Here is a 14153-nt window from a genome sequence, read left to right as displayed (position 1 = left end):
TTGCCTTTAGAAGTTGTGGGGGCTTCATCACTGGAGGTTTTTAAGAAGAGACTGGTCAGTCACTTGTCTGAAATGGTATAGGCGGGGTCTCTTGCTTGAGCTGGGGGTTGGATTAGAAGACCTCCAAGGTCCCTTTCAGCTCTAGTCTGATTAAGTGGCAGCCACTATTGTACCTCCACCATCACTCTTCCCTGCAACCTTAGAAAATTAAAAGCTCCCAGAGATGGTTTCAAAAATCCGGATGGTCACTGGATGTCACTCTTTGCTCCCTTCTAGTGGTTGTCTGAATCTTTTTTCAATACATCTATGGTAGCCCATTATGGATGCAATTTTTGTATGTTTCTTAAATAGGACCAGAACAGCTCCCTTGTTAGAGAAACCTTTCAACCATGTTATCTCTGCTTATGCAACAATCTGTATTTCTAGCTTGATTCAGGGTTTCACTAAATATTTCAAGTATGGCAAACTCCACTAAACATTTGAAGTATGGCAAACTCCACTAAACATTTCCAGGAAAAGAACATGTCAGTAGATCAGGAAAGAGAAATTTCACCATGCCATGGCCAAAATATAAAACCTTGTTATATTCAGCCGGCATATCTGTAACATCCAGTCTCTTGTGCAAAGGAAGCAATCATGACCCACAACTTTCTGCTTTACCCTGAAATCCAACAAACACTGGAACAGTACAAAGAAATGAGCCATAAATCACAGTGTAAGACAGTTTAGACTTTTTGGCACTGCCCCATGAAATAACATCTATAGATCAATATTCCTAATGGGATTTATTTTGGATTTAGTCTTATCATGGAAGTAAAATTACTATTAATGATTTATATCCAATTGTGTTAATAGCAGGAATACTAATAATTGTGGTAGGAGTTGTTTGGGAGAACACAGCAGGGCAATAAATCTATGAATATGCATGAATAAAAGTGTTGATCTTATGACAGTGACCTGGTGAATGTTCATGACTACTGCATGTAATACTATGTGTAAAGTTACATGGCACTTGGCCTGTAGCATTAGGTTAAATATACAACTCTAAGAGATGTAAGTATAACAACAGAACATATTAGAATACTTCCTTGTTTTCATTTTTTCTATGATTTTACTAGGAACAATTTAGGTTTACAAAATTATAGTATACAAGAATGATAGTAGCTTATATTTTGTACAAGTTAATTAATTTTGGTACACAAAGCTTCCGGTTTTATTACAGTAACAATATACAACTGAAGTTTATTTACAATGGAAAAAAATATAAACCACAATTTAAACATTCTGCTACTGGCAGCTTCTATATTTCAGGAGGTAGCTTTAATTAACAAAATGTACTGAAGCCACATTTCCCATCAAGTGTTCTATCAAATAATTTACAAACCAAGAAAAATTCTTTTTATGCACACTATGTACAGTTTAATTTTCATCACTGCAATTCTAATGTTATTTAATAAAATATGTGCCAGAATTTCTGGTTTGGCAGTAGAATTGCTCTCATTTAACATTTTGTTTGAAAAAATGTAGCTTATGCATTGATAATAAGAGAAAAAGGTTAATTTTAAAATGCAATGATCTGTGCATCTCCTTGCTTCCCCTTTTAAGGAAAGTCAACCTGGTTTCACATTACTGTAACATTACAATGAAATAGAAGATCCTTAGTATAGGTACCTTACATTGTTCTGTCTCTACATTAGGAACATCTCAGCCTCTTTTACTCTTATAAAACCTATTCTGTTAGTATATTCTATCTCAGACTTTGCTGTGTACCTTCCAGATGTGTATCTGAGAATTACTAATCTGCATCAGGAGAGCACCAGGTTGGGGAAGATTCTACTATGTGCTGTAGTTTCACTGAAAATAAAAAGATTTTCATCTATACAAAGTAGAGTTAGTTTTTTTTTGCTGTCAAAATAATATATAACCCAACATGCACATTTAAGATTATAGGACCATGGAGTATTCTGTTGCCTTTGTGAAAATTACTTAAACAGGCATTAGAATGCTCCCAATATATCCATTTTCCAATGCATGTAGATCAGAACATCCCCTTTTTGGAGGCGAGAAACAACTGTTATGAAACAACTGTTATGGCAGAACTCCAAAGTGAATCTCAAGACTATAGGAATGTTCTAATAGCATATATTTTCAACAGAGGTTAAATATTAGTGCAGCAAACCTGAGTTTGATGTCCACTTAAGTATGCAAAAGATCAGTTTCAAACTGTTTTCAAGCAGTACTCTCAAAATAAAAATTACTATGCCAAATTACTCAGAATATATTATAGGGGTGATAAGTATTTGGCTGAAATAAATAGTTTTAATTATAGACAAATTAATCCATAATTTGACCTAAAAAAGAATGTTTTGCCTGTATTTATCTCACAGTTGCATATGGGAAAAATATTCCCATCTTTTGGCCCTGCAGTAAATTGTCCTGAGATTCAGTCAAAAATGCTATACAAAAGTTAGCAACAGCCCCCCTTGCCCAGCTCCAAAAATACCCCCCCCCCCAAAAAAAAACCCTATAATATTCTGTTGTGTTGTGCTTATTTATAAAAGTTATCAGGATCCATATCACAACAGAAAAATGAAATTTAAACTGCGTAACATGGAAATAAGCTTCAAATATAATATATACTTGCTTGGAAAAAAAGTTTTTAAAAATGGATTACAAATTTTGGTTTTCTAATTATTTACAAAAGAAGCAACAGCTCTTATTTAAAATGTATAGCTCACGGTACTTAGGCCTATATCCCTTATTTATAATTAATATCATACAATGATTAATAAAAGTGCTTTCAGATGAAAGAATGAAACAGGCATGGTCTATATATGAAGCATCGTGCTTCCTCCTTTTTAGCATATGGATTGCTTGCAGTAAAGCCCTTCAGTCTTTAATCCTCGGGGTGTTGTAGGCATAGCGAACTAACGGAAAGCCTCTGCTCTGATAAAAGCAAGCTCGCCCGCAGGCCTGCACCTGATCTGAACTATCCGATACAAAGGAGTCCTCTTCGTCAGCGTAATCAGAATGGGCAGACTGTGTACCACAATCTGACCAACAGCCATCAGGCCTTTGGCAAGGCACTACAGTCAGAGCAGGACAACTGTGAGATTTTACTAAATGTTTACATGGTGCAGGCTTGGATATAAGAAGTGACTCACAACATTCGCACATGGTCAAGCTACCTTGCAAATGTGTGTACATGCTACAGTCGTAGTAGAAATCCTGAGTCCTACAGCCAGTTTGCGTATTGACAGCAACTGTTCCAATCCCGTTCCTCTTGGTGATGTGCCATCTCAGTAACTTCCAATCTTCCTTGAATTTGGGGTTGAAGAACACATATAAAACCGGGTTCAAACAAGCAGGCAGTGGGAAAAATATCAGAGTGACAGACTTCATTATTTCAGGGCTGATGGCGATTGCAGTGATGAGTGGAGCAAAAGAGAAAAATGCAACAGGGCAAAAAAAGATGCAGTTGGTGAAGATGAGCCAAGCAACATGTTTAATCATGCTAGCTTGATTGTTCTTGGAGAGATCTTCCTTTTCTAGCTTGCAGTAAAGTTTTGTATAAATAACAGCCATTAGCAAAAAGGCTAATGAATTAAGGAGCACAAGGGTAACTGTGAAGCCTAAAGAAGGGGCTTCTCCAGTAGGAAAAGGTAAGCAAAGGGGTGACCCAGAATATTCTCCTTTATGGAAGACTGGCAAGCATGCTGCCATCAATGTACACAAGAATGCAAATATGGCTGCAATTCGAAAATGGTTTTGATGGCTGCTTTTACCCTTTTTAATGATTTCCTTGGCAGACAAGCTCCGCTCAATAGTAGCCAACAAAAGGAAAAAAATTGCCCCTTCTGAAGAGAATATAGCCAGAAACTGAGCCACTTTACAACCATTGCCAGTTTCCCACCAAATACCAAATTCAGCGAACCGTCCCCAGGAAACTGCATCCAGGAAAGTTAATATACCGGTGTAGATCCCCATCAGTAAATTAGAGATAGAAATCAAGCCAATGAACAATTTGATTGAAGGCAGTGAAGTAGAACAAACAAATATACTTAAGATGACAAGTATATTGAAGAGTAGGGCAACCAAAAAAATAAACCAGACTGTAAGACGAATCATCCAGCTTCCCAGTAGGTATTCGCATGGCTTGAAAGCACCTAAAACAGTGGAAAAAAATGTGCTAAGAAAAAAAGGTTGCCAGTTGTAGCATATTATAACAAATAAGTATTTTTTTTTCCTGAAAACAACGTAAGAACATTTACATTCAGGGTTAGATTAATAGAAAAAGAAAGGTAGGTGAAGCAATTAGGTAAGAAAATATTCTTGAAATAGCAACAATCAAATTAAGACACACTTAAGAAACAGTTTTATAACCTGTGTGAAATATACTCTGTATTTCTGATATTGTGTATTATAGTAATGGCTGCATTGGCTGAAACTGTTGTTTTTGTGCCCTGTTTAAGGAAGCCTTGACTGAAGCAGTTTATAAATTCATAAATGGAACATGTGTAAAATAGAAGTACTGATGAAATGTAGTATTTTCGGAAAAAAGAAAAGGACGAGAATGAACACTAGCAGCTCTGAGCTCCCTACATCCTGGGATGACTTTGCTATGGGTTTTTCTATATACCACTTAGACTCTCAAACAAAGCTGCTTGCCAAATCTTCAAACTGTCTAGTTCTACTCCTCCATTTAGTAAAACAGGGAAGAAAGTGGGATGATACTTCACTTATTCTTACTTCTACTACAAAATCTATTTTGCATCTGTTTCCAAATCTCCTGAGCGGTAGCGTATCTAAACATGGTAAGGATGTAAAACATTAAGCAGAAACCCCAGGGCAGGAAACACAGCTGGACAGGATGACATTACTCCCTAAGCAACTGGCTAATGGAGAACTTGCAGTAAGTGCTGGACTACTGCCTCATTAGAAAATAAGGGAAGATTATGCTAGAAGAATGACAAAGGTTATTTTTGATCCACAATAAAAAGGAAAATATCAGTGTAAAGAAGATCTTATGGCAGATGCTTAGACTACAGTAAATGAATAATATCTCTGGAAACAGCGGCATATTTCTAGGGATGCTAAAGAAGCTTGCATGTCTTATTTCAAAGCTTTTGTCTGCAATTTTTGAAAATCCAGTTTGTCAGTCAGTCTGAATTCTGAGAGAACGCTAGGACATAGACATTTATCCTTAAAAAGAGTAGAAGGATGGATGGATGGGAAATTAAAATTAAATAGCTGCATATTAATAAGGTCAAATCAGGTTATTAAAGATCAGTTAGAGAAAAGTATATTGTTTTTATTAAGAGCCAACATATTTATCAATTATTAATCTAGTGAAAAATCCTTATCTTTTTTTCAAAATAGCATGATAAATGAAGAAAAAACAAAAATATAAGCACATTTTGATTTCAGTATAATATGCAAGAAGCTCCTCATTTTGTTGTTAAAATAAAATAAAATGTAGGGTGGATAATATTTATTTATTTAGAATTGTTTGGCCACCTAATTTGCCATAGCGACTGGACAGCTACAACAGATAAAAATACAAGAAAACAGAACAACAAATATATAAAACCTATAAGGCCTTGCTTAGATAGGAATCAAAGCAATATATACAGAAGAAGAGATATCATCCAAGGATGTAAAAAGGAACCAGTTATTTTAGTTCATCAAAAGCTGTGTGTGATGCAGCTACTTACAAAACCAATTTTATACTATATAAATTTATAGTATCTGCATCAGAAGATGTAATTACTTTATTTTATTATATCCTTGAGCATTAAGGCCATGCCTATGTACTATATTTTAATAAGGTCATTAATAAATCAGAGTTGAAAAATTAAGTTTTATCAAAATAATTAAATACATTGACTAAGCTTAGGTTGCAAAAGAGTCACAAAACACAATCTGCAAACATCTCATGATGTCATGCAGAAGGCATGAGAAGTAGCCACAGATGCAAACTGGAAATGAAGCAGACTTTGCAAAAAACATTAGACATTAACCGTGTCAGGCAGTGGAACAGATTGCTTTAAGAAGTAAAAGGTCTCTCAGAATATTTAAACAGATACTGTATGCTGTAGATGCTTCCTTTACTGCACCTCCTTTATTATGTTGAAGAGCAGGCAAAATGTCATCTGACAAAAGGCAGACAGCGAAGGAAACTACCTGTATCTTTTATCACACAATTGACTATATACATAAATAAAACAAACTTCTATAATGTGAGATAAATTTATCTGAAATAGAAGAGGAAGTGGCCACAGAATATGTACCTGTTGTGGGAGTACAGTGGATTACTGTTTGACCTGGTTCTTTCACTTCAGCGCTACTTAAGTCATCTACATCTGGTGCACCTAGATTAAAAGGACAAGAAAACCAGGTTTACAGAAATATGAAAATCTACTTGATATATTTTTTTTTTTTTTAAAAAAAACAACTCAAGAAACTAACTTTTTTTTCCTCATCAAGTCAATCTTGACTCTGAGTGACTGCCTGGACAAATCCCTGCAGTTTTCTGGGCAAGATTTTTGGAAGTGAATTGCTATTGCTTTCTTCCCAGGACTAAGAGAGAGGGGGACTGGCCCCAAAGTTATCCAACTGGCTTTGTGCCCAAGGTAGGATTAGAATGCATGGTGTCCTAGATTCTAGAGCTGTGCTTTGACTACTACAACCAACAGTTTCTGTTACATAGAATTACTTAAAACAGGGATAAGAAACAGATTCCTCAGGGGCATTGCCATGAACACCCATCAAGACTTCATTAAAAATTCATAAAAAAAGGAAAATAATTATTAAATGAGAGAGGAGCCAAGACTGGAAAAATATGGGATATAGTAAATCACAACATAACAGATGGGCAGTAATTATATCCTGAATTCCAAGGACAGGATGTGTCATTAGAAGTCTCAATTTATGATAAAACCTCTAGCCATGATTGGGATAGAAAAATGGAAAGTCTTCCTTTTCTATTCCAATTCATGAAGTCAGTAACTAAGCACAGATGGTTGAACATTTTTAAACTAGAAGTAGTTTCTCTGCAACTCAGTGTTATTTATTATCCATGCTTTTCTGGAATATATGCTTAACTCAAATTTATCCTTTCTCCCTATATCTTAAAGTACTGATATTTTTTGTCTCTATACATTATTTTTCTATGTTATTAAATTTTATTTTCATTTTGTGAATTGTATTTACAGCTCCAATAGCTATGCATTCTTTTCCTTTTAATTGTGGTTTTTTAGTACTCAAGAAAGCATTTTCAAAATTCTTTGCAAGTGGCTAGGCTAAATATGGCATTTCTAATACAATATTATAACATAGGGGGTGGAAAATGCTCACTGCTGTCCAATTTCATTTTTTTCCAGTCACTGCCTACAGTGCCTCTTTATGGAAACCATGCAGTACCATCAGAGATTTCTCAAAATTCATGAACACAAAGAGAAAAGGTGCACACATACATATTGCTTTCCCTGGATTTGATATAAATATATTGTGATAAAACTCTTGAATTTGCAATGGATTATTCATAAGCCATTGTCAAATTAAAACATATATTCATGCCTCCAGAGAGCAAATAGATAAAACATCCCAGATCTTATACTCTTATGAGACAAAGACCTTTATGAATGTTCCTACAAATGCCAACCACATCTAATCAGATAAGATACCATTTCTTTGAATTCAGAGGTGAGCTATGTTTATACTTTGAGGAAAATAAAGAGGAAATGTTTTTGAATTATTATAACTTTTTATCATTTTGCATATGGTATGCCTGCAAGACAGACACTTTGTGGAGACCCACAGCACTTTTTTAAAGTTCCAAATGAATAAACACTACGTAATAAACACTCTAGCAAAGATAAGTTTTAGAAATTCTTTTAGGTAGGCAGCTTTTCAGGGGAAAAGCATTTTTTTAACATGGAAATATACTCAAACATAAACATATTGTTAAGCAGTTATCCCTCTTCAAAAATATAATTCCATGTAATAAAAATGATTCTATCCAGGCCCTGATATGCCACTGAGCATGCTTTTGCTTTGGAATTTTTGACCAGAATATTATACATGTTTATACCCAAATCACGTAATATGGATTATATAGCCCCAGCTGATCTCAATCATAAAATAATATAAAAACAAAATATTCTGCATGAGTGTTTAAATAGGTTAAATATCAGACTATGTTCAAACTATAAACATAGCTAACAACTGAATTCATTAACATATGCTCTATTTAACATCCTTAAAATCCCTTTAACTTTTAAATAATCTGCATATATTATGATTGTAACAGAACACTCACTTTGATCATTTATGATTTCTTGACTCTGATTTTGGAGGCTGGGATCTTCAGTATTGGAATTCAAATAAGAGTCACAACCCCAGAAAGGACAACATTGGTAGGCATAAGGGACAGACAAAGATCTGAAAGTATGAAGAGAACGATAGAAAAAAAAAAGTTTTATTTATTTTACTTGTATTTTGGTACAACTGATTGTAGTACATAGCAATAATGTAAGAACAAATAAATAAAAATAGAATAATAATGAAGACCTCATAATTATAGGCCAACAATAAAAAAAAGCGTAACTTTCTATATAATATCTGACCTGGACTTCACTGTCCCATTCTAAACCGGTTGCTTTGAGGACATCTTTATTTACAATACATTATAGTAACTTATCAGGAAAGTAGCCATTGATGGTAATAATGGCTGGGCCAGGAATCTCTAGGAAGAGATGTAGTTAGTAAATCCATCACAGATAAAAATAGGGGCTGTTCACAATCACTCTAGCACACTGAGAGATAATCCTGACCTCATCCCTTGTGACTCCACTAGTCATGTTGCTGGCAGATCTAAATAACTTTCTCAGAGAAAACAAAAGCAAACACACATGGCTGTCATGATTTGCCATCACAGACTCTAACAGACCTTCCAGAACTTTCTGGATTTATGTCAGCACTCATATTAGCAGAAGAGCTTCCTTAAGTGATTTTCCACAATTCAGTAGTAGCAAAGAAAAAGCTTTTCTCCTTGGTGTAGACCTTCCAAAACATAATAGAGTCATGTTAGCTTTTAGATTTTTGCCACTGGCAGCCTAGCCATAGGTATGGCTGCTTCATCCCTCACAATTTTTCACTAAAACAGCTGTTTTGATGAAGAGTCAAAACATGTTTAAGAGTCAATTAGTCAATAGCTTTAGTTGGACGTTCCAGCCTGTCATACCAAAGGCCTCAACTGAAAGCTGGAATAATAAGCAAATTCTGAATTTCACAGGATCCAAAAGCCATAACTGGTGGGCCTTATTAACTGATCCATCTATGATAAAAAGGTTTGTGACATGGAATACCTTCCTCAGTGCAGAACGTCTAGGCCAGTGGTTCTCAGCCTGTGGGTCGGGACCCCATTTGGCGGTTGCCAAACAATGCAGTCCGCCATTTTTTCCCCTTTTTCCTTAGCTGTGCTACTCCCTTTTATTCTATTGGCTTTTGAAAGCCAATAGAATAGACTCTCTTGAATAGAGTCTAATTCTATTGGCTTTCAAAAGCCAATAGGAATTGTCCAGGCTGTCTCTGCCCTGCTGAGCCCGCCAAAAGTCCCATTCTGCAAACGGTGCTGCACCAGTTGAGTAGTCCTCGACTTACGACCGGTTGGGGGGTCGCGGCATTAAAAAGGTGAGAACCACTGGTCTAGGCCAAAGTGTTCTCTAGTCTGATAGAGAAATGGAGGTAGATATTACCTGAAATAGGCTAAAGAAAGTCACAATGACCATGAACTAATAAGCTGCACTCAAGAGCTTGAAAATCTCAAGTACTAAGCTGAGATTCAACACCATCTCTAAGACTAGCACTATTAGTTCAATTAGGAAAGTTCCTGAGCAGCAGAATATCTAGAGTACCATCAGGATTTCTGTTTTATTTTATTCATTCTGCTCTAGGTACATTTACTCAGAACTCTTAGCCTGTGTCATTTTAGGCTCTGTCATGAGAATGGAATGGGAATCCTTTACAATGATGGGAACTCTCCCCTTCCTGAGGCCCATGTCATAGCTCTGCTTCACATCACAGAAACCAGGTAGGAATATCTGAGATTAGATGATACTGTCCAGCTCACCCAACCAGGTGTCTGTCACACATACCATCTTTTCATTCCAGATCAGATCATTCATGAAGTGGGTCTCATTCATGTCCAATTTGGTATTCAACAGGAGAATTGACAAGCTTTTCTCCCCTCACCTCTTTAAGCAGTAGCATTTTTTGAAGCAGATTTTTTTCCCCAAAAAATATCTTCTGAGAAAATCTTGAAGTTAAAATGAATGTTGCAATTTCCTAAAGCTTGATTTTATTTAGAGAAAAAAGATACAATATAGATTGATACAAACTGAAAATTAAGAAAAACTCATCTGAATGTAATCCAATATTATGTTATAGTGTTGTTATCTTTAGAGAAGCAAGATGTTTTGTGAAATCATGTTGTTACCTGTGCATAGTGAAATGAACGTTCATCAAGTTGGCTGGAGAGCAACAGCCTTGCGCAAGTGAATTCCCAGGAAAGCACAAGCACTAAGCCCACACCTGTCATCCTTATTGTTCTCTCGGGTTACATGAAGTTCTACATACTGCAAGTCTGGATTTCCTGCCCTGTCCCTCTCTCTTAACTAATTCAAGGAATGTCAGAAATATTTATGCATTCAGAACAGGTCAGATCCATATTTTCTATTATTTTTAACTGTATCCTGTCATATTACTTAGTTATTAAAAAACTAATAATTCCGATTAACCTTAAACATATAACAAATGAAAAATATTACCAACAGAACAGTAACGTTATCAGTGCTAACAGACACTAGATCAGCTTTTCTCTCTCTCTGAATAAAAACTCATCAACCAATGTCCAAACAGCGGGGATACATCTGACCTGCTGGGCTTATCCAAAATGAGTTTTCCATAGGAGATGTGTAAGAAAAAGAAGGAATAGGAAGAAAAGCCAGAGGAAATACAGCAGCTAGATAAAAGAAATCTGAGTCTGGGGCAGAAATATAATTTGAGAAACTTTTTCAGACATGACCCTTTCTAGATCTCCTGAAAAAGGAGGAAAGAGCACATTCAGACTTGCAAGATTTTGTTACTATAACCTTATAATAAAAGTATTAGGTTATATGTTTTCAGGTTTCGTGTACCTTGGAGGACTGACAAAAGTTATTAACAAACAACAGAGCCTTGCCCTTTATTTCTTCTGAATTAGCCTTAATGAAGGAAATAATTCAAGTTAACTTCTGAGAATGTTTGTGCATTTGGTATACTAGTGTATACTTGTCATACTATTTTCTTGCAGTTGTAGGCTGAGCAGAAACAATAGGTGTTGTTGCTCTTTCAAGAGTATAATACTTTGGGCAAACTCATTCCATCCAGTATTTATGCTGACAATGTCAATGTTAAAAGATTTATAGTAATCCACTACTCTTTCTTACCCTGGGTAAGAAATGAGAGTGGGGGAAAAGATAAAAAAAGATTAATTAAAGCATGATTACTTGCTGTTCCAAAACAGGCATGTCAAACTGCTGGTCCATGGGCCAGATGCGTCACGCTGAAACCGCACCCACCCCATTGCGGGCAATGGGGAAAAAGTTGTGATACGTCATGCAACATCGCGAGTTTGACATCCCTGCTCTAAAATAATGAACACCTGATGGAAAGCTGAAGAATCCTAACAATTGGGATCTCTTACACTCAGACACTGTACTGCACTATAAATTCCTATTCTATATATCAAATGGGAAATGTACTTTTTCCCATTTTATTTATGATGAACACATAGGACAGAAGCTTAACTGTATCAAAGTCAATATGCAGGTCTACTCACTACAGTGCATTGGTGCCAATACTTTATAATGTCTGGTACTACTATCTATCTATCAGCCAGAGAACCCTGTCTACAGTATTACTTGTTCTATGAGTACAGAGTACAAGATTCCCTAAAAGTATGCTGGGAATTTTTTTTTACAGATTCTTGCTTGCTCCCTCTATATCTGGAAGTTAAACCTGATAATTATCTCAAGATTTTCAAAATGAAACATAGGTAAACTGAATTATAAATGTTTTAGAGCCTAGTGATACAGCTAAACCATTTAAATTCTTATATTAGTTATGTTGATTTGGCACCATCTCTCTATGACCAAGGTAAAAGTCTAACTGATAAATATCATTAAAATAGAAATGCCAAAGATTGGATATGGTATATTATTAATGTAAAATGTGAGTTTTATAATTCTGTTAGAGCAGCGTTTCTCAACGTTTGTGTGACGGCGACCCCCGTCACACAAACGTGCCGCAGATGCGCGGCGCGGATGTGCGGCGGCGCCCCCATGCGTGGCGTGGATGCGTGGCGGCGCCCCCATGCGCGGCGGCGCCCCCTGAGGGGGGAAAATGGCGGATCGCATTGTTTGGCGACCCCCGTAAAATGGTCGATCGACCCCAAATGGGGTCGCGACCCATAGGTTGAGAACCGCTGTGTTAGAGACTGCTGAACTTGACTAATAAGTTAGAAGTCTTATAAAAGAAAAAAATACAAAAGAAATTCCTTTCTTGTAATTCATCTCAGTGTTGTCTATAATCAGCTACTTCATTATAATTTAGTCAGCTGGCATGAACTCCCAAAAATTTCATAAAAATCTTTTGAAATGCAATTTGGAAATGAAAAGAATTAAATATACGCTTAGAAATGCAAAACAAGCATGGTACCTGTGAGATACATTCCTTTCCATAAAGGGCACTGAGTATATAAAATATTGTGCATCTATAATCAATGTGAATCAAGATCTATTTGCAATATTCCTCACTGTATGGTTTTCCAATAGCTTATCTTCTTTGCAACTAAACAGTTGGTGAATTCTCTAAGTAAAATATTTTAAGGCCTAAATACATTTATTTGGACATTTAGCATTTCATCCTCCAGATAAGCTATGGAGAAAGGTTAAGCTACCAAAATTTGATTTGGGAAAGGCAGAAACAGCACGAGTCCATATTTAAATTTTTGACATATACATGGAAGAATAAAGAATTTTGTCCCAATTCTTCACAACAGATTGAACACTGGATTAGTTTCCTACTAGTAAGAAGAACATAAGAAGCCTTATAGTGATACATTACTAAAGAAGAAGAGTGGTTTGGTGATAATTCTGAATTCAGCAGGGATTTTAAGTGTAGAATCATAGAATCATAGGGTTGGAAGGAACTTTGGAGGTCTTCTAGTCCATTCCCCTGCCCAAGGCAGGAGAACATATACTATCTCAGACAAATGATTGTCGAATCTCTAAATAAAATGCAAGAGTGCTTGCTAAAATACAAGGGTGTCTTAACTGAACTGACATGATTTGGGGAAAGCAAGTGTAATCTGAACAGAGTAACTGTATAGTTAAAATATGAGGGTACCAACTTAATTATTGACTCACCTTAGTTTCGTGAAGTCTTTTGGTGATAATGTTTCTTTCAGTTCAATATTGCCTATCAGCTTAAGTTGCTTTAATCTACTCAGACCTTCAGTTGGAAATGAAGTCAACATATTGAAGCTCAAGTCTCTAAAGGGATGGAGAGAAAGAAATAAGTATGAAGGGGAACAAAAATACCAAACAGTTGAATTTGCAAAACAAAAACAGAAGAAATAGCAAGTAATTCTACAATAAGAAGGCTCTACTAAAAAGCTGCAATCTATTTTTTTTGGTTTATAGTGTTTGTAGCCCTCCAGAAACTTACAAAGGCATATGCTTAATAAAAGCAAAAAAAGCCTTAGCTGAGAGATTACCTAGTGAGTTTCATAGCTAAGAATGAATTGGGACCTGACCTCTTTTGCTGCATTTCACTGACTTTAGATTTCCTGTTGCTACATTTATTTTGTCCGACAAGCATCTTATCCAAAAGGGAAAGGCAGATATTTACCAGTCTCCTTTGCTTTCCCATACTTGCAAGGATTGTCATTTCTGACAACACAGCAGCTTTTGCCACCCTGACAAGTAAACTGTCCCATGCAGCCGGGCAGCTAACGACTGGGCAGCAATCATTAAGCGGGTATGGAAGGAGTATTAAAAACTGTAAGTGGATATGACACAGGTAATTTAAAGAAATTGGGAAAATTTATT

The 14153-nt window shown here is 36.0% G+C and overlaps 1 protein-coding gene across 2 annotated transcripts in view; it reads right to left on the bottom strand.

Moving 5' to 3' along the window:
- Positions 1-1088: 1088 nt before the first annotated feature.
- The window catches only part of LGR4 (leucine rich repeat containing G protein-coupled receptor 4), an 84371-nt gene continuing 71306 nt past the window's right edge, over positions 1089-14153 (bottom strand). For both annotated transcript variants that reach the window (XM_039367104.1, XM_039367103.1), the window contains 4 exons: positions 13470-13595; positions 8321-8442; positions 6291-6371; positions 1089-4166 (listed from right to left, as the gene is read on the bottom strand). In XM_039367104.1, coding sequence (XP_039223038.1) covers positions 2890-4166; positions 6291-6371; positions 8321-8442; positions 13470-13595 — 1606 coding nt within the window. In that variant the 3' untranslated portion in view covers positions 1089-2889. The remainder of the gene's footprint in view (positions 4167-6290; positions 6372-8320; positions 8443-13469; positions 13596-14153) is intronic.

Source organism: Crotalus tigris, unplaced genomic scaffold, assembly GCF_016545835.1.
Source record: "Crotalus tigris isolate CLP2741 ecotype Arizona unplaced genomic scaffold, ASM1654583v1 scf7180000020579.960993, whole genome shotgun sequence".
NCBI classification, from domain to species: domain Eukaryota; kingdom Metazoa; phylum Chordata; class Lepidosauria; order Squamata; family Viperidae; genus Crotalus; species Crotalus tigris.
Note: the sequence above shows the minus strand (reverse complement) of the source record. Positions and strands in the feature narration are given on the sequence as shown.